The sequence below is a fragment of the Mastigoproctus giganteus genome, chromosome 14 (genome assembly GCF_048544385.1).
Source record: "Mastigoproctus giganteus isolate SK-2022 chromosome 14, ASM4854438v1, whole genome shotgun sequence".
NCBI lineage: Eukaryota > Metazoa > Arthropoda > Arachnida > Uropygi > Thelyphonidae > Mastigoproctus > Mastigoproctus giganteus.
This window is the reverse complement of record NC_143588.1, coordinates 10790298-10815296: the sequence shown is the minus strand read 5'-3', so window position 1 is coordinate 10815296 and position 24999 is coordinate 10790298. Positions and strand designations below refer to the sequence as shown.

Below are 24999 nucleotides of genomic sequence, written 5' to 3'. Positions count from 1 at the left end.
ATGGGAAACAGCAACCCCAGAGCTGTATACAGGTCTGGAGGCCTCATTTCAAGAAGGATGTAGAGATGCTGGAACGAGTACAGAGAAGGGCAACTAGATTAGTGAATGGAACAAAGGGGTGCTCTTACGAAGAAAGGCTTAAGTTTTGCAAATTACAGTGTCTGGGGACTAGGCACCAGCGAGGTAATCTGATAGAGGTGTATAAAGCCTTGAATGGTTTGAGCATGCTAAATTCTGATGGGTTCTTCCTCTTGCTCAGAATAATCACCTGAGAGGGCATAAATTCAAATTGAGAAAAGACAGATGTAGGATAGACGTGAGGAAATTTGCCTGTAGCCAGCGGGTGGTTGGTTGGTGGAATAGACTTCCATCCCTTGTCGTGGAAGTTGATAGCCTAAATAAGTTTAAGGCTCAGCTGGACAGGTATTTTGAACGAACAGAGGGGTAAAGTGGAAGTGGTTATTTTTTTATTTATTTATCATTATTAATTTTTTTTCTAATTTTTTTTTTTTTTGGCTGATGCTGCATAAGCTTGCTTTCTTAAATGCCTCTACTAATGCTAATGCTAAAAGGCAGGAGGGAGGGGGAGAAAAATATTGTAACTCAAGTCCTTTACACAGACAATAATAACATAACATTTGTCGTCTTTTCTTGAAAACTGCCCTGTAAAGTCCTGCAAAGAATCATACTTATTTCTATTTAAAAGGCATACATGTTCATTACCATTTTAAAATTTGGTATATTATTCTTTAAAGTTGAACAACTTTAAAGAATGAATTCTGCCAAACATTTATCAGATAACTTATAATTTCTCTTTATTACGGTCTACAGTTATGTCAGATGTATAACCCATAAAATTAAGTGAAATACCCTTACGTAAAAAATAACAGAATGCCCTGTACACCAAAAATAAATAAAGTGGCATGAAGCCCGACAAAACCTGCAAGGCATTGGTGGAAACAGTTCTGCAAATTGGAAACAATGACAGAATAATTTTCCAGTATTGTGGACTGATGGCTGCATGTGGAATTGAAGTGCTGATGCATTCGAAAATTGTGTCATATCAGTGGCCCATAAGTAACTGATGCATTTGGTATGCCAAGCTGTACTAGCTGAATACTAGCACTAAAAAATTGCAATAAGATTTATAACAATTGAAATAAGAATTTCATATCAGAATGTGAATTCCACTAACAACAGAAAAACAACAATTGACCAAACAATATCGACCAAAAACTTGTACTCAGATTTTACATTATCAACAGAAAATTATAATCGAACTAACATACTTCGAACTGAAACAATGACATGAAATCAAAACCAATATTAGACATCTACATACCTCTAGAAGTAACTTTTCTGACCTGTGATGTTAATTTTTATTACACACTCATGGCATTCTTAACAAATGCTGAAGCCTATCATTACACGAACTGACACATAGGCATATGCAGAACACCTAATACTCAGATCTGATTTTTTTTATGGGCATTCATAACAAAAACTTTCTTTTGAAGTATGACAAAAACAAACTCAAGGTTTTTGTTTTAGTCACACTTTGAGAAGGTTTTTATGAATTGTTGTGTTTTAGTGGATAAAGGTCTGTATAGTGAGTTCCAATCACCCTTATTCTGTTATTGATGATAATTGTGGTGTGCTTCTTGAGAAATCATTTGTTATTTGTTATAGTCCAGCTGTTAGAATGCAATCTGGAAATATTCCTTCTGTCATAAAAAATGGCTGGTGGGGGAGGGGGTGTTTAAGTAAACTGGGCAGTGGTTGAGTTTTATAAAAGTACCATGGAATAAATCACAGGTAAAATTCCTTATTATCGAGTAATTAATAATATTGTGGTAACAAACATAGCTGCTATTTTTAGTCACACTTTTACAAGTAAAACTTTATTGGAAAATTATCACTGATACCATATAGCCCATATTGTAGATATTGCTATGGAAGCAATTGCTTGAATTAAAAAATTCAATTTTAAAGGATGCAGTAAAGAACTTTAACATCCTTTTAATACATTGTACATGTTTTTAAATGATAATGCTTTTTTTCCCCTTTTTTTAATTCCAGCAGCACCCACATTTTCAATTGCACCAAGTTGAATTTTCATATTAATACAGTGTGGGAGAGTTAATCATTAAAAAGAAAACTGGCATACACACGCACATGAAAACAAAAAACAAAAATAAATAAATAAATAAATAAAAAATACCTTAAGTTTTCACCACCTTCCGATATTTTATGTTCTAGTCCTGCTTCTAAAGATGATACAAAGGTTTTCAGATGTGAATGTTCCAAGGCAGTCCATATTTCATCATCATTATACTTGTTAAAAGGATCAAGATTCATCCGTAATGTACCAGAAAACAAAACTGGATCCTGTTTAAAAATAAATAATTTATATTCAGGATCAGTTTAGAAAATGAATAACTAATAATTTTATACTAAAGTATAGTAGTGCATCTATTTATTACATCATCTACACAATTTGCAGTTTCTAAAAGAACACATGAAATAGTAATAATTATATACTGTTGTTTAACTTGTATGACCTAATCATACCCGTGATGGCAGATACATCTTCCCTTTACCCGTGATGGCAGATACATCTTCAAGTAAATCCCACATCAGAACATTATGATCACTGTCACCCAGTGGTTCCTTTATATGCAAATTCTTAATGCACAAATAATCACTGCTTATAAAGTAGACAGATAGTAGGTGAATGCAGCAACTGAGTTCACATCCTCTGGAACACTTACTGATATATGGCAGGGTTGTTAATGACAGTAATGGCAGTGTGTTACTGCAACAGGATCTAAAAAATTTGGGCAGATGGGCCGAGAAGTGGCAACTGAAGTTTAACCTTGACAAATGCAAAGTACTGCATATGGGTAGAAGTAACCGCAGAGAAATGTACCAATTGTGTGGTACTATACTTACGGTGGTAGAAAATAAAGAGACCTGGGAGTAATTGTGCAGTCAGATATGAAGTTTTCTGAGCAATGCAGACAGGCTGCCAGAGCAGATCATGTGGTGTTGTCATTGATATACAGTAATTTTGCTAGCAGGGAAAAGGAGATGATTGTCCCTCTGTATAAGGCAATGGTCAGGCCACGTCTTGAGTACTGCGTGCCGGTCTGGAGGTCTCATTTTAGGAAGGATGTAGATTTGCTTGAACATGTAGAGAGAAGGGCAACAAGATTGGTGAGGATAATGAAAGGATCCTCTTACCAGGTGAGGCTTAAGTTCTGCAAATTGCAGCAGCTGGAGACTAGGCACCTGCGAGGTGATCTGATTGAGGAGTATAAGGCCTTGAATGGGTTGAGTACGCTGAATTCTGATGGGATTCTTCCACTTGTTCAGATTATGAACCTAAGGGGGCATAAACTGAAATTGAGGAAGGACAGACGTGGAATAGATGTGCGGAAATTTGCAGGTGGTTAATTGCTGGAACAAATTTCCATCTGTGATTATGGAAGTTGATAGGTTAAATAAATTTAAGGAGGAACTGGACAAACATTTAGAGGGAATTGTTTTGTAATTTTTTTTTTGGCTGATGCTGCATAAGCTCATACACTTGCTTTCTTGCATCACATGCCACTACTACTACCCCAGATGCCTTCCTTATGTTTAACTTCAACAATTTCTCCTCCATTTTGCTCTCAGTTATTACAAAATCACTTAGCTCCTTGTTAGAGTTTGATAAATGTTTGGCATTACCTTCCTTGAATAACTCCTCTTGCATTAATGTAAATGCAAAATATTCATTCAGTTTATCAGCTATCTGAGCATGATCATCAATAGTCATCTATGTTAAGTGGTCCAATCTGATACATCCCTTTCCTTCTAAGTTCACACAAGTAAAGAACTCTTTACTGTTTTTCTTTGCATCTTTTGCCAAAGATTTCTCGCAATCTGCCTTCACCTGCCTAACCTCCCTTGCGACTCGATTACAGACCATTTTATATGTGCCACAGGCTTAATAATTTATATGCATCGCATACATTTTTCTTCTCTGCCATGAGACTTATTAATTCATTAGACATCAATGGAGGCCTAAACCTTGAACAGTATTTCTTTGTTGGAAGGAAAAGCTTAGTAGCCTCCAAGATTAAATCCCTGAAGGCTTCCCATTTAGAATTCAACGTTGGTAACATCATCAGTTGATCCCATATAGAATTTAAAAACTGTCTGAGACCCTTGTAGTCACCTTTACAAAAGCAAAAGTCGTTCCCTTTACCCGTGATGGCAGATACATCTTCAAGTAAATCCCACATCAGAACATTATGATCACTGTCACCCAGTGGTTCCTTTATATGCAAATTCTTAATGCACAAATAATCACTGCTGATAATCAGATCAAGAATATTACTCACTCTGGTTCCCTCTCGAACATGTTCCTGTAGAAAACAGTTATCCAATAAATCCATAAGTCTTGCTAGTGTGCGAGTGATCAACCCACAAGTTCCAGTCAATATCTGGAAAGTTAAAATCCTCCAGTATAAGACATTCTGATTTACTGGCCCACTCTATATCTCTGCACAATTGCTCATTATACTGATCAGATTCATTAGGCCTATAACACACACCTACCCTCATTTTCCCTTTCCCATGTCACACCAAACTGACTGAACCTTGCATCGTTCACCCACGTCAATTGGATGCACTTCCTTAGATTTTGTTTTTTAACTAACAGCATAACCCCTACTCCCTTCCTGTCATGTCTATCCTTTCTGTACACATTGTACTGCCAAATTCCAATTCTGCACTGCTTATATCTGTGTGACACCATGTCTGATATCCCAACATCATCTACCTTTGATGTCTTGACCAGCACTTCAAACTCATCAAATTTATTAATTATACTCTTAGCATTGGTGTACATGGAACTGCCTGTTTCTACTCTTAGTTACTCTAACATAGCCAATGTATTTATTTGTTCCACTATGATTCCCAGCAGTCATTGAAATCTCCAGACTGCTGCTTATTCTAACAGAAGCAGTACAAGAATCATTTTTGCCTCTGTCTGTGGCAAAAATGATTCTTGTACTGCTTCTGTTAGTCTGTGTATCCCTCCAAGCTAGTAGTTTTCAGACCCACCTAATACTGCCTTGATAGCATCAGCAAATATTCTTCACCGTTTCTATTTAAGTGTAAACCATCTCTGTAAAAGCAGTCTCTGCTGTCAACAAGCACAGACCATGCTGAAAAAAATTCTACCCCATGAGCCATGCACAATCTCTCCAGGGCCGAATTGATCGACAAGGTTGTATGTGAAAGTGTCTGGCAGAATTGCGACACCTTCACATACAACCCTAACTCGCGACTTTTTTTCAATAACTGACCCTTGCAGGCAAACTCACTAGTTGACTGATTCTGGCCGAGCCACCCAGGACCAACCACCTTGTCGAAGCAGGGGCCAAAGTGGTGTGTGTTGAAACTGTGCCCCCTCAACCACCTAGATCCTCCCCCTTACCAAATTTCCACAGGTCGCAGCCCATTGCAAATGATGAATTTGCATGATGTTAGCCTGGAACCTAAGTGGGTGTTGGATCCCATTGTTACTAATCTAGAGCAGCATCATTGATAGGTCCGTCACCTCATACAGGCGCCCATGTTGAGGTAGGTAAAATTAAAATACTGCCTCGTGATGATTTAGTTTGGTAATAAATACAGGGTGTCCCTTTTTAACGTATATGACAACATAGTGGGAACCAAAAGAAGGAGACATGGTCAAATTTCATTGCAGATGATGTTTTGAAATATGCTGTGATAAACAAATAAAACCAAATTAATTATATCTAGGAAATAAACTCATACACCGACCATTGAACAAAATTTACTGTAACTAAAATTTTTACAAATAGTATAAAAATATAATATAAAACAAATTATTTACAATAAACTAATGACTGTACATTAAGGAATACTAAAAACTGTAATAAAAGATCGTTTACAATAAAATAAGCTAAAATATAAAATTAAAAGCGCTAAAAACCTGAAGCTTTCGAGAGCGCACTCTCTTCTTCAACAGTAATATAACTTTCTGCAACATCTCCTTAAATAGCAGGTTCACGGTACTTCCACACGTGGTATTTCTCTACGTGGTTCAATCGGCACACGGTCAGAACCGGAAGCTGAAATGTCTTGGGTACGTGGCAAAGAAAATCGTTCATCCAAATTTAATACAATTGTTTCAAAAATAGGATGAATATGCATGCCTATGTCTCTATTCATGGTATTCTTACTGGATGAACCAATCCGTAAACCCTCGAGCCATTTACGCTCCCAGTATCCGTGTGCATGATCCAAAATAATAGCGTCCTCCGGGGAGATTTGATGCTGCTTCTCCCAAAAATGCTCAGCCACGGCAGACTTACTGTAATCAGCGGTTCTTATGGCATTTAAATGTTCCCCCAGGCGATCCCTAAGCCGTCGTTTTGTTTCCCCCACATAACACTCCCCACAATCCGGGCATTCTATTCTATAAATAACTCCACTACTGAGATCTTTTGGTATACGGTCTTTGACCTGAGACACAGCTGTGCACAGCCTCCACCCAGGAAACTGTACACAGCGTGTCAAAGACCGTATACCAAAAGATCTCAGTAGTGGAGTTATTTATAGAATAGAAGGCCCAGATTGTGGGGAGTGTTATGTGGGGGAAACAAAACGACGGCTTAGGGATCGCCTGGGGGAACATTTAAATGCCATAAGAACCGCTGATTACAGTAAGTCTGGTGTGGCCGAGCATTTTTGGGAGAAGCAGCATCAAATCTCCCCAGAGGACGCTATTATTTTGGATCATGCACACGGATACTGAAAGCGTAAATGGCTCGAGGGTTTACAGATTGGTTCATCCAGTAAGAATACCATGAATAGAGATAGAGGCATGCGTATTCATCCTATTTTTGAAACAACTGTATTAAATTCGGATGAATGATTTTCTTTGCCACGTACTCGAGACATTTCTGCTTCCGGTTCTGACCATGTGCCGATTGAACCACGTGGAGGAATACCACGTGTGGAAGTACCGTGAACCTGCTATTTAAGGAGATGTTGCAGAAAGTTATATTACTGTTGAAGAAGAGAGCTGACGCTCTCGAAAGCTCCAGGTTTTTAGCGCTTTTAATTTTATATTTTAGCTTATTTTATTGTAAACGATCTTTTATTACAGTTTTTAGTATTCCTTAATGTACAGTCATTAGTTTATTGTAAATAATTTGTTTTATATTATATTTTTATACTATTTGTAAAAATTTTAGTTACAGTAAATTTTGTTCAATGGTCGGTGTATGAGTTTATTTCCTAGATATGAGTTTTCCTGACCTCAGAGGCCTCTTTCAGGATACCAAATTAATTGCAGGCAAAGAATTTTCAGTTCCACGAAGTTGGTACATTTTGAAAATTTTTTGTGGTTTTATTGATCTAATTGTCATATTAAATTACCCTTAGGTAGGGTAACTAAGAATAAGAACAGATGCATGTATACTTGCATCTGTATACAATGCTAGAAGTATAGTAAATAAATTTGATTTACTATATTTGATAGAAGTATAGTAAATAAATTTGAGGTCATGCTGGTAGTTAAGAAACAAAATCTAATGAAGTGCATCCAATTGATGTTGGTGGACAATGCAGTGTTGAGTTTGTTTGGTGTGAAATAAGCACTGGCAAAGGAAAATTGAGAGTAGGTGTCTGTTATAGGCCTAATAGATCTGATGAGTATAATGAGCAATTGTGCAGAGAAATAGAGTGGGCCAGTAAATCAGAATGTCTTATAATGGACGATTTTAACTTTCCAGAAACTGACTGGAACTTGTGGATTGGTCACTCACATGCTAGCAAGAATTTTGTGGATTTATTGCAGGATTGTTTTATACAGCAACATTTCCGAGGGGCAACCAGAGGGAGTAATACTCTTGATCTAATTATTACCAGAGATTATTCATGCATTAAGAATTTGCAGATAAAGGAATCACTAGGTGACAGTGATTACAGTGTGCTGATGTGGGATTTAATTAAAGATATAACTACCATCAGGAGTAAAGGGAAGGGTGTTTTCCGTAAAGGTGACTTCAGTGACCTCAGGCATTTTTAAAATTCTATATATTGGGATCAACTGATGATGTTATCAATGGTGAATTCTAAATGGGAAGTCTTCAAGGAATTAATCTTGGAAGTTACTAGGCTTTTCATACCAACTAAGAGATACTGTTCAAGGTTTAGACCTAAATGGATATAAGATGAATTAATAAGGCTTGTGGCAGAGAAGAAAAATGTATGGAATGCACATAAAATTATCAGGTGACACACATGCAAAGGAAAACAAAAAATTCTTTACTTATGTAAACTCTAGAAGGAAGGGGTTGAATCAGATTGGTCCATTTGATGTTTTGATTATTGATGATCCTAGTCAGACAGTTGACAAACTGAATGAGTATTTTTCATCTACATTCACATATGAGGAATTCTGTAAGGAAGGGGAAAACAGGAGTTTACTAAACTCTAACAGGGAGCAAGGTGGAGTAGAAATTGTTGAAGTTAAACATAAAAAAGGCACCTGGGGCAGATGGAATCTATCCAGTTATATTGAAGGAGGCAGCGAGGCAAGTTAGCAAACCAGTGGCCAGAATTATGAGAGCATTTTTAGATTCAAGGGAGGTCCCCATGAATTGGAGATGTGCAAATGTATCCCCAATTCACAAAGGGGATTCAAAGGGTGACACAAATAATTATAGACCTGTTAGTTTAACTTCTGTTAGGGGGTAAATAATGGAATCTGGTTAAAGAAGTGATGCAGGATCACCTAGACAAGACTGCAGTAATAGTTCAGACTTAGCATGGGTTTGTTTAGGGGAAGTCTAGTCTGACCAATTTGATTGGATGCTACAATGTGGTCACAAAGAAAGTGGATGCAAAAAATAATTTTGATATCATATACTTGGATTTCAGGAATATGGAAGACTGCTTTTCAAATTGGAGTGGTATGGCATTAAGGGTAAGTTGCTGCAATGAATAAAGGGATGATTGAGCGGAAGATGACAGAGTGGTAATAATGGACACTGCTCTTCGTGGACTAATAACATTAGTCCACGAAGAGCAGTGTCCATTATTTTGTGTATTCATCAGTGTATCAATGAAGGTATATCAGTCTTAATGTTCAAGTTTGCAGATTATGCAAAGGTTGGCAAGGTTGTTAATGACACTAAAGACAGTATGCTACTGCAACAGGATCTAGAAAAGTTAGGCAGATGGGTTGAAAAGTGGCAACTAAAGTTTAACATTGACAAGTGAAATTGTTTGGTACTACACTCAGAGAGGTGGAGAATGAAAAGTACCTGGGGGGTAATTGTGCAGTCAGATTTGAAGTTCTCTGATCAGTGAACATATTATCTGATGGGCTGCCATCTGTTTATGCCTTGATTGCGCCCCCCCCCCCCCCCAGCAAGGTGACAAACAGCACCGAAACAGCTGTGAAGGGAGTGGCAATGGTGGTTTTTTATTTATTTTTTTATTTTTTATTTTAAGGACAATCAAAATCACCTTTTTTATAGTCTGGTTTATTTGGCATACCTATGAGTCCCATGATGTCGCTAATTGAAAGTGGGATGAGGTGGCTCATGTATACATCTCCCTGATAGAATAATGCTGGGAAAGTGTTGGCATCCTCAAGTGGTACACTAGTGAACATGCATTTGATATCAAAGTTGAATAAGTGGTCATCTAGATGTTGCTGATGCACTGGAAAGGTTATTAAAATAGGAAATTAATTCTTGGGACAGTTCTGAGTTGGGTTTTTTAACAAGACATTAACGAAGTCACCTCAATGAAGAAGTTTATGCGAGGTTTTTTTTTTTTTTTTTTTTGCCAGAGAACTGATGCTTGAGAATAATTTGGGATGGGTTTTTCATAAGTCACATAGCAAAGTTAATTCCAGACAGAAAATCTCCTCATGACAATAAACCTAACTGGAGAAAATTCCTCCTTGGAATTAAAGAACTTATGGGCTCCTTAATCCTAAGTTGCTAAATCGAAGAAACTTAATTAATACTTTTAGTATTATGTGTTATACAGTGACCTATGATTTTGCTCGTTGTTTTTCCCTTCATTGCTAGTTTACTGTTTTGCTTCAGTTCACCGCACACAGGTGGTAAACTATTCCAGCTGGATTTTTGTATATCATTAATAGCATTAGTAAAGGTATATGATGCAAGAAAGAAACCTTATACAGCATCAGCCAAAAAAAAAAAAAAAAAAAAACCCTTATCGTTTCACCCATCAATTCATTCTGAATGTTTGTCTAGTTCTGCCTTGAATTTATTTAAGCTATCAACTTCCACAATGACATATGGAAGTTTGTTCCAGCAATCAACTACCTGCTGGCTAAAGGCATATTTCCGCACATCTATTCTACAATTGTCTTTCCTTAATTTGAATTTACGTCCCCTCAGGCGATTAATCTGGGCAAGAGGAGGAATTCCATCAGCATTGAGCATGCTCAAACAATTCAAAGCCTTACGCACTTCAATCAGATCAGGTGCTTAGTCTCCAGACATTGTAATTTACAAATCTTAAACCTTTCTTCATAAGAGCAACCCTTTGTTCCATTCATTAATCTTGTTGCCTTCTCTGTACACATTCCAGTAGCTCTTCATTCTACTTAAAATGAGGCCTCCTGACCTGTATACAATATTCAAGGTGTGGCCTGACCATTGCCTTATACAAGGGGATAATCACCTCCTTTTCCTTTGCTAGAAATTTTCCTGTATATCATTGACAAAACACCATGAGCTACTATTGCAGACCGTCTGCACTGCTCAGAAAACTTCATATCTGACTGAACAATTACCCCTAGGTCCTTTTCATTTTCTACCACCCTCAGTATAGTACCACACAGTTGATACATTACTCTGGGGTTACTGCTACCCATATGCAGTACTTTACATTTGTCAATGCTCAACTTCAGTTGCCATCTCTCAGCCTATTTGCTCAACCTTTCTCAATCCTGTTGCAGTAGTGTACCATCATTAGTATCTTCAACAACTCTTCCCTGCCAACCTTCGTATCATCTGCAAACTTAGACATCAAGCCTGATATACCATTAACAATATTAATTATAAATACAGAAAACAATGGGCTCAACACTGAAACCCTGGGAAACTCAACTAATAACATTACTCCACGAAGAGCAGTGTCCATTAATTACCATTCTCTCTTCTCCCAACTATCCCTTTGCCCATAGCAGCAATTTGCCTTCAATGCCACACTGCTCCAATTTGTGCAGCAAGCTCCATGTGTAACAGTATCAAAAGCCTTCCTAAGATCCAAATATATGATATCAAAATGAATCTTTGCATGTAGTTCCTTTGTGACCACATCACAGAATCCAATCAAATTGGTCAGACAAGACGTCCCCTTAACGAACCCACGTGGGTCTGAATTTGTGGGTTGGTCACTCATACTCTAGCAAGGCTTTTGTCGATTTATTGGATGATTGTTTCCTATATCAGCATGTTCGGGAGGCAACTAGAGGGAATAATACTTTTGATCTGATTATCAGTAGTGATTCTTCATGCATTAAGAATCTGCAGATAAAGGAACCACTAGGTGGCAGCGATCACAGTGTGCTCAAGTGGGATTTACTCAAAGAAGTAACTACCATCAGGGGTAAAGGGAAGGGTTTTTGCTTTTGTAAAGGCGACTATGATGGTCTGAGACAGTATTTAAATTCTATACAGTGGGACCAACTGATGATGTTACCAACAGCAAATTCAAAATGGGAACCATTCAAAGAACTTATCTTGAAAGGTACTAGGCTTTACATACCAACTAAGAAATATTGTTCAAGGTTTAGGCCTAAATGGATGTCAGATGAACTAATGAGACATATGGCAGAGAAGAAAAATGCATGGGATACATATAGATTAATGGGTGACATGGAAGCCTATGATTGAAATAAGCTCGTCTGTAACCAAGTTACAAAGAAGATTAGGAGGGCAAAGACAGATTATGAGAAATTCTTGGCAAAGGATGCAAAGAAAAACAGCAAAGAGTTCTTTACCTATGTAAACTCTAGAAGGAAAGGGATGAATCATATTTATCCACTGGATGGTTCAACAATTGAGGATCCTGCTCAGGTGGCTAACAAACTAAACAAGTATTTTGCATCTGCATTCACACACGAGGAGTTATTCAGGAAGGGGAATGCCAGAGGTGAAGTAAACTCTGGCAGTGAGCTAGATGATTTTGTAATAAATGAGAGGAGAGTGGAGAAGAAATTGTTGAGGATAAACATAAAAAAGGCATAAACTTTGAAATTGTTGAGGATAAACATAAACGGGGTGGATGGAATCTATCCATTTATATTAAAGGAGGGAGTAAAGGAAGTAAGCGAACCCTTAGCCATAATTATGAGAGCTTCTTTTGACTCAGGGGAAGTACCCATAGACTGGAGATGTGGCTGACTCCGTAGCCAGGTGGGAAGGAGCAGCAGTGCGTAGCACACGCTTCTTGATTAGACTGGGATTTGAGCCCGTCACCACCAAATACGGAGGATGCGGAAAGGTCAGGGAATGACCACTGCATATCCCGTAGCAATATGGCCTTAGCTGCTAATGCTCCTAAAAAACAAACAAACAAACTGGAGATGTGCAAACGTGACCCCAATTCACAAAGGAGGATCAAAGGCTGCTATTGATCAGAGGAGGCAAATTGCTGCTATGGATAAAGGGATGGTTGAGGGGGAGAAGACAGGAGTGGTAATCAATGGACACTGCTCATCGTGGACTAATGTTATTAGTGGAGTCCTTCAGGGTTCAGTGTTGGGTCCATTGTTTTCTGTATTTATAAATGATATTGATGATGGTATATCAAGCTGAATGTCCAAGTTTGCAGATGATACAAAGGTTGGTAGGGTTGTTAAGGACACATCTGCTCAATGTTTCCAGATCCTGCTGCAACAGGATCTGGAAACATTGAGCATATGGGCTGAGAAGTGGAAAATGAAGGTTAACATTGCCAAATGTAAAATACTGCATATGGGAAGCAATAACCCCAGAGTAATTTATCAACTGTGTGGTATTACACTGGCAGTGGTAGAGAATGAAAAGGACCTGGGGGTAATTGTGCAGGCAGATATGAAGTTTTCTGAGCAGTGCAGATGGTCCTCAAGAGTAGCTCATGGTGTCTTGTCAGTGATATACAGGAATTTTTCTAGCAGCGATAAGGAGGTGATTATCCCCTTGTATAAGGAAATGGTCAGGCCACACCTTGAATACCATATACAGGTCTGGAGGCCTCATTTTAGGAAGGATATAGAGCTGCTGGAACGAGTACAGAGAAGGGCAACAAGATTAGTGAATGGAACAAAGGGTTGCTCTTATGAAGAAAGGTTTAAGTTTTGCAAATTACAGTGTCTGGAGACTAGGCACCTGTGAGGTGATCTGATTGAGATGTATAAAGCCTTGAATGGTTTGAGCATGCTCAATGCTGATGTGATTCTTTCTCATGCTCAGAATAATTGTCTGAGATGGCATAAATTCAAATTGAAGAAAGACAGTTGTAGGACAAATTTGCAGAAGTTTGCCTTTAGCCAGGAGGGTGGTTGATTGCTGGAACAAACTTCCACCTGTCATTGTAGAAGTTGATAGCTTAAATAGATTCAAGGCAGAACTAGACAAACATCTGGAGCAAGTGGATGTGTGAAATGAGAAGGTTTTTTTTTTGGCTGATGCTGTATAAGTTTGCTTTCTCATGTGCCTTTACTAATGCTAATGTTAATATATCAGTTTAATTAAATTCATAGTCAATGAGGGAAAACTGACCTGGGGTATTATTGTAATGCAAGACCGCAAATCATGAAGGCCAATCTTTGATATATCTACTCCATCAATAGAAATAGAGCCAGATGTTCGTTCAATAATGCGAAAAAGAGAAAGGGTGAGAGATGATTTTCCCGCACCTGTTCTTCCAACAATACCAATCTGTAAGAGGAAATAAAAATTTCATAGTTAGATTATATAACACTAAACTAACAATTACTAATTTCTAACATATTAAAATAAAATTTCAAAATGAAGATTGAAATTTTTAAAAAGATAAGCAGATTTCAAACTTAGATATTGTTTAATCAATTATTCATTCATACTGCACCTATAATCTATACCAAGGTTAGAGATAATGAACTGCTAAACAAGTGGAAATAACAACAGTAGTACTTATAAATTTATATTAAAACTAGAAAAATTAGAATTATATTACAAGTATTAGAAAAAAAAAAGTTAATTCATACCTTAACTTTTGTCACAAATGGGCAAGAATTAAAGTATAAAGTGGTGTACTGGTTATTGTAATAATGCTAATCAGTTGTTCTAGACCAGCCTTCTTATTTACCTTTCTCATCCATGCTGTCTTATTTCCTATTAGATTTCTAGCCCTAGCTAGAGTACCTGCTTACTCCTAATACCTGCTAGACACCATTGAATGACCTGCCACTGGGCCTATTGTCATTCACTTTTGCTAGAGAGTCACATCCGGTGAGTATGGGCTTGACACACCCAGGGTCCTGAGCTGGATATCATCATTCTTCTCTTTCTTGGTGATTCCTCTTTACTTTTGACTCTCTCTCTCTCTCTCTCTCAAGGTAACTCGGGAATTTTTTTTTTTTTTTGGCTGGTGTAGCATAAGCTTCAAGTTTCCTTGCACCATATAGCTAATAATAATAATATCCACAAAGTGGACTTTTTTTTACCTAAGACCAGTGGTGGGATTCAGCCGGTTCGCACCGGTTTGGCAGAACCGATACCTAATTTTTTGTTGAGTTCGGCGAACCGGTTGTTAAAATGGCACTTGTGATCAGGGTTCTCTCTAAGGTGGGCGCCTGGTATTCTATGCCATTTATTAATTCAGCAAGAAATTTTCGTTTAATGTCGATAAAATGAAGAAAATGTATGTTCGGACTGATGTTGATCAATGGTATAAGCATAGTGCTTTGTTTATAAAAGTTTATGATATGACCACACGTGGACAGAACCAGTACAAATATTCAAATATATTGGCACATATCCGCTCCTGCTCTATAATATATTAAAATAAAACATTTTTAAAATTTTTTGCAGTAGCCCTTAAAAGGATGAAAAGGCAACAGAGTTTGACAAATTTTTTTCAATAAGAAACCAAAATCAGAATTTGTTGTATTATAATTGGCCTTGGATTCAGTTACATCACCAACAATTTTCGTTGAACTAGTTGAATTGGAAAAACAAGATGCAGAGACAATACGTTCTTCAGTTATGGAAAGTTTAAATAATGTTGGACTTACTAAGAACTAACTAGAAAAAAATTTAATAGGATTTTGCTCCGATGGTGCCAGCGTTATGCTTGGAAGAAAATCTTGAGTGAGCACTAGGATTCCAAAAGAGTTTCCAAACATAATAATATGGCACTGTTTAAATCATCGCCTCCATCTTGTTTTCGATGATTCGATAAAGGAAACAAAGCAAGTAAATCATTTTAAAATATTTATTGATAAGATATATACTATTTTTCATCAATCCAATAAGAACCAAATTGAACTTTCCAAAATATCCGAACAATTTGGAATTGAAATTATAAAGATTGGTAGAGTTTTGGGACCAAGATAGGCTGCCTGTGGTTTAAGGTCAACCCTAGCTGTGTGGCCCGCTTATCCAGCGGTACATCACTATTTTTATTCAAATAAAAAGTACTTAGGTATGGCTGCCCGTCTTGAAAATATATATTTTATAACTGATTTGGCATTGATGATTGATATTTTAAACGAAATTTCTCTTCTTTCAAATGCACTGCAAGCAAGAAATATAGACATAATAAAGGCTCAAAAACTCGTGATAAGATCTATTAAAGCATTTCAAATGCTTGGAAAGGAAAAGGGTCCATACGAAAAAAAAGTTGATGAATTAATTACTTCAGAAATCTTCAAAAATATAAAATTTGTAGAAAATCATCGATTTGTCTCGGGCTTCCTCGGGAAAGACTTTTAGAAAACATTGTAACGAATTTGAAAAAAAAAAGACTAATGGATTGTAAACATTTAAAAGCAAGTTGTAGCCAATTTGATATTAATGATTATCGAGATTTCTTGGTAAACGTTTTAAAAAATTCCTTGAATTATGCAATTCCAGAATTATCCTGAAAGTGTTCAAAGAGCTAAAAATATTATCAGAACAATTGCTGTAAGTTCAGCAGAAGCGGAAAGGGGTTTTTCAAAGATGAACATCATATGTTCAGAGAAGAGAAGTCGCCTAACTGTTTCTAATATATCAAACACAATGACTATTAGTCTAATCGGTCTACCTCTAAAGGAATGGGATCCTACTCCTACAGTAGTTAAGGATAAATCACTCAGCCGATGATGCTCGGATAAAAGCGAAGAAAATTGCAAGTGAGGACGCCAATCAAGAAGCAATATGGAAATATCTTAAATAACAGCTTTATTGTTTTTTTGTCAGGTATTATTTAATATTTTTTCATTAATATTTTAAAACTCTTTCTTATAACATAATCTAGTTTTGTGGACCTCTTTTATTGTTCTTATTTAAGTATTAACTGCATGAAATAATAAACTACCTTTCGGTATATAGTTTTTTTATACTTAGAACGGTCATTAGGGCAGCGAACCGGTTGTTAAATTATTTGAATCCCACCACTGCCTAAGACCCTTATTTTCTCATTTGTAATAAAGCCACAGAACCTTGCCATTGCATCCATCTGTTAGTATTTAACTTTTGCTGCAAGCAAATTTGTTTATCTGGCTTCTTAAACTTCCTGCTTTAATTATTCTATTGTTATTTTCATGTCTAATCGTCCCACTTCATTAAAGAGTGTTCCTAGATACACAAAATTACTAAATTATTTTTGGTTATTTAGATATTTAAATTATTTAGTAAACAATATCCTCTGCATGTAATGATATAATTTTTACCTCTATCACATAAACATTGCTAGAACTTTAATTAAAATTATAAAAAAGATTATCCTCAATGCCATATTTTTTTTTAAAATTTGAAAGATTTCTTGGTACTTTATCATGTTTTTTTTTTAAGATTAACAAATCCTAAATACAGGTTCTTGTTATGCTCACATGACTTTTTCCGTAATTTGGCTTTGTGTGAATATTTGATCATGGCATCCCATATGGCCTAAAACTCTGTTCTTGCCAAGGTTACATTCAACAATAGTGTAGCAGGTACCTTCTCAGAGACACCTGCTACATTAAGAAGTGATACATCTAAATGTATCTTTGCAATTGCAAAATTCAGTCCTATTTTCCCTTTTATATACAATGAAACCTCTTTATAGCAGATGTCACAGGGCAGAGAAAAGTGTTCACTTTGCTCATTATTGTAGTCATTATTGTACACGTGGTCAGTTTAAATAATTCAGAAAGATGAAATTCACTACTGGTTACTTAACACACTCTTTTACTGCTTATTGTTATACTTTGGTGTTTCAATTAACATTTAATAAATAATGCATAATTATTTTTTAATAAATAATGGACTTTTATTTATGTTATTTATTATAAAATTTCATTAACTTTTAGTAAAAAATGAATATAATTGCTTTGTTTAGAGTATTTCATTTTCATTGTGAATAATTAAGATCACTCACTAGTTTTATTCCATATTCATTGTTTTTGCTCACACAGAATTCTTTTAATATGTTTAGGTAATCTAATGCATCAGCATATATATTTTTTTTAATTTGGGGGTTATGTTGTTGTTCATCCTTATCAGGGTCTTCATCTTCCTCCCTAAGTTCTTCATTGTTCATAAATTCATTTACAATGTCTTTTACTTTAGTGTTCGTGCCTTCCACCATAACTTAATCTACAGAAACATATTCATCACCACTTAGTGATGAATTTCCTAGTGCCCATTGCAAGCCATTAAGTACAGAAGCATCAGCTGCATCTGCAAAGTCATCATTACACTGATTAACACTCAAATCAAATCCTGATTTGTGGAAGCAGTTTTTAGAAGGCTCACTGCATTCCACGATACATTAATCCAGATTATAGCTTGTAGTACCATCTATAGTTTTGCAGTTTTGAACAACTTTTTTCTTCATAAGTTTTGAAATCAGGTGTTGAAGAACCATTTGTCGATATTTCATCTTTTGCAATTTGTAAGTTTGCAATTATTCCCTCATTTAGTGGCTGAGAAGCGGATGTGATGTTGGGAGGAAAAAAACACCGTTTCAATATTATTTAGTTTAATGTGTGGGTGAGATGTGGCATTATCAAGAAATAAAATGTCTTTTCTCATCAGGCAAATCATTCTTTTATACAAATGGATCAACCATTCTTCATTATCTACCTAGTCATCCAAGCTTTATTGTTTGATTTTCAATGTACAGTCATTCCTCGTATAATGTGTTTACACTGCATGAATTTGATCATACACGATTTATAAATAGCAGAACGATATCATATATAACACGAACCGAATTCGCTTATGCACGATTCACCTTTGCGTTTACAAGAAATGGCAGTCGAACGCGGAACTGAATGCAACATAGGAATGCAGAGAAGATTCTGAAAATGTATTTGTTTTTTATATCAGTGAAGGGAAAACACATTTCACCATAATAACATAAAAACCCACACAATTCCAGTTATCAATATTATCGCAAATGCAATTAGATTGAGTTTACTACCAATTTATAACAGATTCCACTAGCAGGAACGAAACTGGAAATTGTTTTTATTGTTTTATGGTAGTAACCCCAAAAATGTGCTTTAGTAAAATGTGAGCTACTGAGGTGTTAATAGTGTCTCTACCTTTACAGTGTTGTTTATTCAGTTGCTACAGCTTTGTTTATGTGTATCAAGCATGTCTCCTCATTTTGTAATTGTGCTTTATTCCCTAAAAATGAGTAAAATACTTAAAAGGTGTGAAAAGGAAGCATCCTGGTGAAGACACTACAGATTTAGAGAGAAAAAGAAAAGCAATATCGATAAACAGAGGTGGACTGGATCAAAAATTCTTACTCGGGAAAATTTGTAGTGGCCTCATACTAGCATTTATGGCCAAAATCACACTGGCCTCCGGCCCACTGGGGTTTCCCCAGTAAGGCTTATGGCCAGTCCATCTCTGTCGATAGAGAAAAAATATGAAGTTGTGAAACGCTTTGAGTGAAGTGAAAGACCATGTGATATTGCACGTGCTACAGGCCTATACGAGGCAATGCCAAGAATTAGAAAGAATGCAGAGTAAATAAAAACAACTTTCACAGCAGGAACAACTCAAAGTGTAATTAAAATCCATTAGATCAAGACACAAAGAATTGGAAGAGATGGAATGTCTGTTTGGATAGAAGATCAAACAAAGAACAAGTTTGCTTATGATAGAAGCAAAAGTATTAGCAATATTTTATTACGTAATAGTCATAATAAAATATGTAAGTATTTTATTATGATTATTTGTTGTGTTTGGTAATGCTTTGGTTAAAAATGTGTGTTCAATCTTGAGTGGTCAGCACCTAACCCTATTTTTTCCATAGGGCCTGTTGTTTATACTTCGTGAGGGTTTCTAGGAACACAACTGTCGTGCTATACGAGGACTGACTGTACATTGAGTTTGCTTAAATCCAAACCTTTAAAACCATCTTGGTTTCATAGATTTGCCTACAACAAGAGGTACTTCACCAGTGCCCATCATTCTTGTACAGAAAAGTACAGTTATACACTTCATTGCCACTTTACTTCCAGCACACGTTTTCCCCCAAGGCAGTTTTATACAGAACTGCACAAAAAAAGAGACACCCATTCCATCGGTATCCAACATGTTTTCTGGTGAGTATGCAACAAGTATTGATGACAGCCTTTCTCCCCCGACTCAGCAACAGTTTCCGAATTAACATCAGCTCACAAATTGCTTTGAAGGATATACTGTGACTTATGGAACTTATCTAACCAGCCATTAGATCCTTGTCAAAGTCAGTGGTATCAATTTCTTTAGTAATCTCTAAAGCTTTGGTTTGAATCATAGGCCCAGAGAAATCCAGCATGTTTTCTTGTGAGTATGCAACAAGTATTGGTGACAGCCTTTCTTCCCCCCCCCCCCAACTCAGCAATAGTTTCCGAATTAACATCAGCTCACAAATTGCTTTGAAGGATGTACTGTGACTTAGGGAACTTACCTAACCGGCCATTAGACCCTTGTCAAAGTCAGTCGTATCAATTTCTTTAGCAATCTCTAAAGCTTTGGTTTGAATCATAGGCCCAGAGAAATGGAAATTATTTTGACTGCATATTCAACTAAACCACTCAAATGTCAATTTATCTACAAAAAGCACCTTTGCCATGAGAAAATGTATGGTACTACTTTCCATTTCAATTTTCCTGTTACTGTTTTAGCAAAGCTTCTTGATTTTTAATAATTGTTGTTGCTGCTGAAGTCTTTAAAAATTTGAAATGATCAGCTAACTTCAGTTTGAGAAACCTTGCCCTACTCAATCAGCTTGAACATCTGCTACTAATTCCTTAAATGTCGATCTCCAGTGGGGCAAAGACAACTTAGTTGATTTCAATCCTTCTAAAACTCAGTCTTGTCTTATATCTCGCAAAAAGGATTCTTCTGCTCCTATGCTTTTCTTTATTGACACTCCGATTTCTAGGCAAAATATATCTCTTTTGGGGATTACCCTGACTTCTAATCTCTCTTGGCACAAGCACATTACAAATATTGCTTCCTCTGCATCTAAAAAATTTGGTTTTCTCTTTTGCTCTCGCCATTACATTTTCTTCCAAACAGCTGTTCGCTCTGTACAAATGCAAATCTGCCCTACCATGAAATATTGTTCCCACATCTGGGGCAGTGCCCCCAAAACCTCTCTCAGGCTTCTAGATTCTATTCAGAAGAATGGCAGTTAAGTTAATTGACGACTCATCTCTATTAGAATCTCTCCGCTCTGTCTCATAGACATACTGTGTCTGCTGCATGCCTTTTCTACAGATATTTCCATGAGCACTGTTCTTCTGAATTGGCTTCTGTAATTCCCACTCTCTCTTTCAAAACAGTCTGAACACGTGCTGTCACCAGCCAACATCCATTTACTCTCCAACTTCAAAAACACCAACATTTCATCTTCCTCGTTTATTCATTGAACTGCCATTTTCTGGAACAACCTTCCTTCATACATATTTCCTGAAAATTAGTCTACAGAAGTTCAGTCTAATGTCAAGAAATATCTTCTTTCATCTTCTCAACCTTCAAACCATGCACAGTACTTAGTACGATAGGTTCTAATACCTCTCGAGTTTGGGGTTTTAATAATAAAAAAAAAACTTATGAACTCCACACTTTTCTTTTCTATAATATTCTATCACTTCTACTTTTTCTTTGAAAGTTAACTGCTTTCGAGACATACTGTAAATTCTTACCCGGGCCAGGAACTCTGCACTGAATTTCAAAATCGTCCAGAATCTGTCCATTTGAAAATTACTACAGTACTGCAACAACCACACAACTTCGAGGAAACAAAACTGAGCCTTAGAGAATAGACAGATGGTAGTGCAAAATATGTGAGTCAGTTTTTTTTGCACTTTGAAGATCTAGACATGCAATATGGTGGTGACAGACTATGGAGAGGTTTCAATAAAATTGTCTATGTTTGACTGGCAATTTTATTAATGTAGCATGCATTTGTGGAGCACTCTAATGCAAAAGTATTAGAGTACAATTGTAGAGTGTTAATTTTTTTTAAAGAAATTTATTGTACAGTACATGCAACCCCCATTTTATGCAGGGGATGTGGTATAAGAAATCTGCATAAAGCAAATTTCCACATTAAAAAATGAGATACTTTTTTTTTTTTCATGTCTTTGGACTGTTTTTACTGATTGATTTTTTTCTTTTCTCATATTAATGCAGAGTACAAAATACCTCGAAACAAATCATTTTTATTCAAAATACAATGAAATAATATGAAACTTTTATTTAAAGTACACATAAATACAAACTTTAATTACATACACACAGTATTGCAGTTTTCAAAATGACTTAGAACAAAAATCACATAGAACTCATTCATGTCGTAGTAGATTTATTTATTTTTTTTTTTTTCCAAAATACGAATCCAATGTGGTTTGCATCACTTGCCTAACAAATGTTCTGTTTGTAAAATTTGCTTATAACAGTCCATCACCTGATCGCAACCTCATCTAAGTTCATCTACTCTTGCAAAATCACGGTCATGCTCCTCTAACAAATTCATGCATTGATTATGCAAATGATAGAGCTTTTTCTAGAATTTGAATTGACAATGATTTTTCTGGTGTCGATTCAGATTCTTTTCTATGAATGCCACATTAAATTCTAGGTTTGCAGCTACTCATTTGTTAAAGGTTGACTGTGGGAGTTTAGTAATTCATTCAGATCATCTGTTGTTACACCATCAATTCCTGCTTCAGTTGTCACGTTACTGATTTCTTTGACAATTCTGGGACTTGTATCTGAGGGTGAGCGCGCTTCATTTTCTGGGAATAATTGTTATAATAATAATTTCAACAAGATGTTGAAACTTCTTTCCACGACTCATCTATGTTACAAATTGCCTGTAGAATGCTAAATTTTTTTCACCACTCTCTCATATTGTCCTCATCTTGACCATCAATGTCTGCAATTAACTGTTGAAATGTTTGCCTTAAATGCCTTGAGCGTGGCTATTACTCCTTGATCCATAGGCTGCAAAACTGATGTTGTGTTGGGAGGTAGGAAGTCAATTTGAGTTGGAAAATTACTAAGTGATTCCAAATTAAGAGGATAAGCAGGAGCGTTATCTAATAACAGTAAAGCTCGAGGTTCAACACCAATTTTTAGAGCAATAATTCTTAACCAATGGACAAAAATAATTTTTGAACCAGTCTTCAAAAATGGTTTGTGTTACCCAAGCTTTGCAGTTGCTCTTCCAAATAAAGGGAAGAGAATTTTTATTGTTCATATAGACGTGCATGCAATGTGGATTTTCAGAATGGTAGATAACAAGTGGTTTAATTTTAAAATCTCCTGTCACATTGCTGCCTAAAAGAATTGTAACACAATCTTTAGCAGGTTTAAAATCGGATGCAACTTTTTCTTCTCACAAAATAAATGTTTGTGATGGCATCGTCTTCCAAAGAAGACCTGTTTCGTTAAAATTAAAAATTAAATTTGGTGGGTACTTTTTTCCAATTGATTCTTGAAATTAGTTGATAAATTCATCAACACTTTCTCTGTTAGCACTTGCTGATTCCCCCATTATTCTTAAATTGTGCAAATTTGCTCTCTTTCTGAATCGAAAATGGCTGAAAATGTTGGAATTATTTGCATGTTGACTGATAGAAATTTTTGATTTAAATCTTCGATCCACACAATTAACAATTTTTCCAACTCTCGATTTTTCCACTCTGAGAATGGGTGATTTTCTTTGCTGAGAAGGGAGTAACATTTTCACCCACTTCTTTAATTTTATCCTTATCTTTAAGGTTTGTTCTTATTGTTGACTCGCTTAACTTAAATTCATGTGCAATGTCAATAATCTTAAATCTGGACTTCAGTTTTTGTGTGATTTTTAACTTTGTATCCAAATTCATTTATGTGCTGGCATATCCTCATTGTTGTGTGACTTTCCTTCACCAGTCTTATGACATGTTTAATAAGGGTGCAAATTAAACCAGTAATAAATTATTAAAATGTAGAAACAACAGTACTGGAAGTGTATCGAACCGATGTTTACGTACCTCAGTTTTTAAAGTTCGTCTTCAAATCAGCAACGAATTTTGAACTCGCAGATATGAGGTAATGTGCTGCACACACGGCACATGTGAGCAAGTGGGCAGCAACATACAGACCAGGGGTCAGCAAACTACTATTTGCATAACAAATCTGGCCTACCCATTCATTTTTGTACGGCCTGCTTACACAAGTGTTTGGGCCATATGTTGCGCAATCGTAGTTTTGTGCTGCTGCTCGCCACTCCTTCATGCAGTGGTAACTTAATAGTATTTTGAGTGCCAAGAATTTCATTGTACCGTGAACATATATATATATATATATATATATATATATAACAAAATTCACCGAACTTTTTTTTTTTTTTTTTTTTGGTAGTTGTTGGCGCATAGGCTTCTGTGGCTATAATGCACCTCCCAAGGTTTTTGCAGTACTTTGATCAAAGCCCAAGGCGGGAATCGAACCCGCGACCTTTGGGTTGCCAGGCAGGCACTTTAACCACCCGGCTAGCCCAGTCGGCACCGAAGTAAACTTGTGATAGGATGAAACACATGGTACTCAAGACACTATAAATTACCACTCATAAAGGAGAAGCGAGCAGCAGCAGCACAAAGCAATGGTTGTGCAATGTACAGCCTGAACACTTGGATAAATGGGCCGTACAAAAATGGCCAGGTTTGTTAAAAAAACAGTAGTCTGCCGACCCCTGGTATAGACAACAGTGTAACATATATAGAGTGATCCACATAAAAGCGAATCTGCGTAAATTGGGGGTTACCTGTATACTGTATTACAACTGCATTCTCATGTTCACACTAAAACTCACCTCTTCTCTCTCTCAATAACAGCTTTTCTCATGTTTACAATTTATTGCTTTGCTAAGTGATGTGCAACCCAGTGAACTGCTTCAGATAGTCAAAATGAAGTTTTTAAATTTATATCAGCAATGGTCATATCATCAAAACCTTCCCCTCCACCGACTTATCAAGTTCTACTATCACACCAATTCCGTTTTCTGCCGGTTCGACCACCTTTCCTGAATGAATTGACCCTGACCATACATTTTTCCAACACGTATTTAATGTTGACAGTTTTACTTCTTTTAGAAATAAAGCTATGATTCCGATACAGTCCACAACTGAAAAATGTTTTTATGCCTCTATCACTTCAATAGATTCAAAATCATTTTTTTTTTTTAAATCCATTGTAACAATTTTCTGATTAATGAGTG

At 36.3% G+C, this 24999-nt stretch overlaps 1 protein-coding gene across 3 annotated transcripts in view; it reads right to left on the bottom strand.

Moving 5' to 3' along the window:
- Positions 1-24999, bottom strand: part of LOC150074975 (ATP-binding cassette sub-family C member 1-like) — an 889139-nt gene that overhangs the window by 86695 nt on the left and 777445 nt on the right. For all 3 annotated transcript variants that reach the window (XM_090388347.1, XM_090388349.1, XM_090388348.1), the window contains 2 exons: positions 13839-13997; positions 2222-2388 (listed from right to left, as the gene is read on the bottom strand). In XM_090388347.1, coding sequence (XP_090244473.1) covers positions 2222-2388; positions 13839-13997 — 326 coding nt within the window. The remainder of the gene's footprint in view (positions 1-2221; positions 2389-13838; positions 13998-24999) is intronic.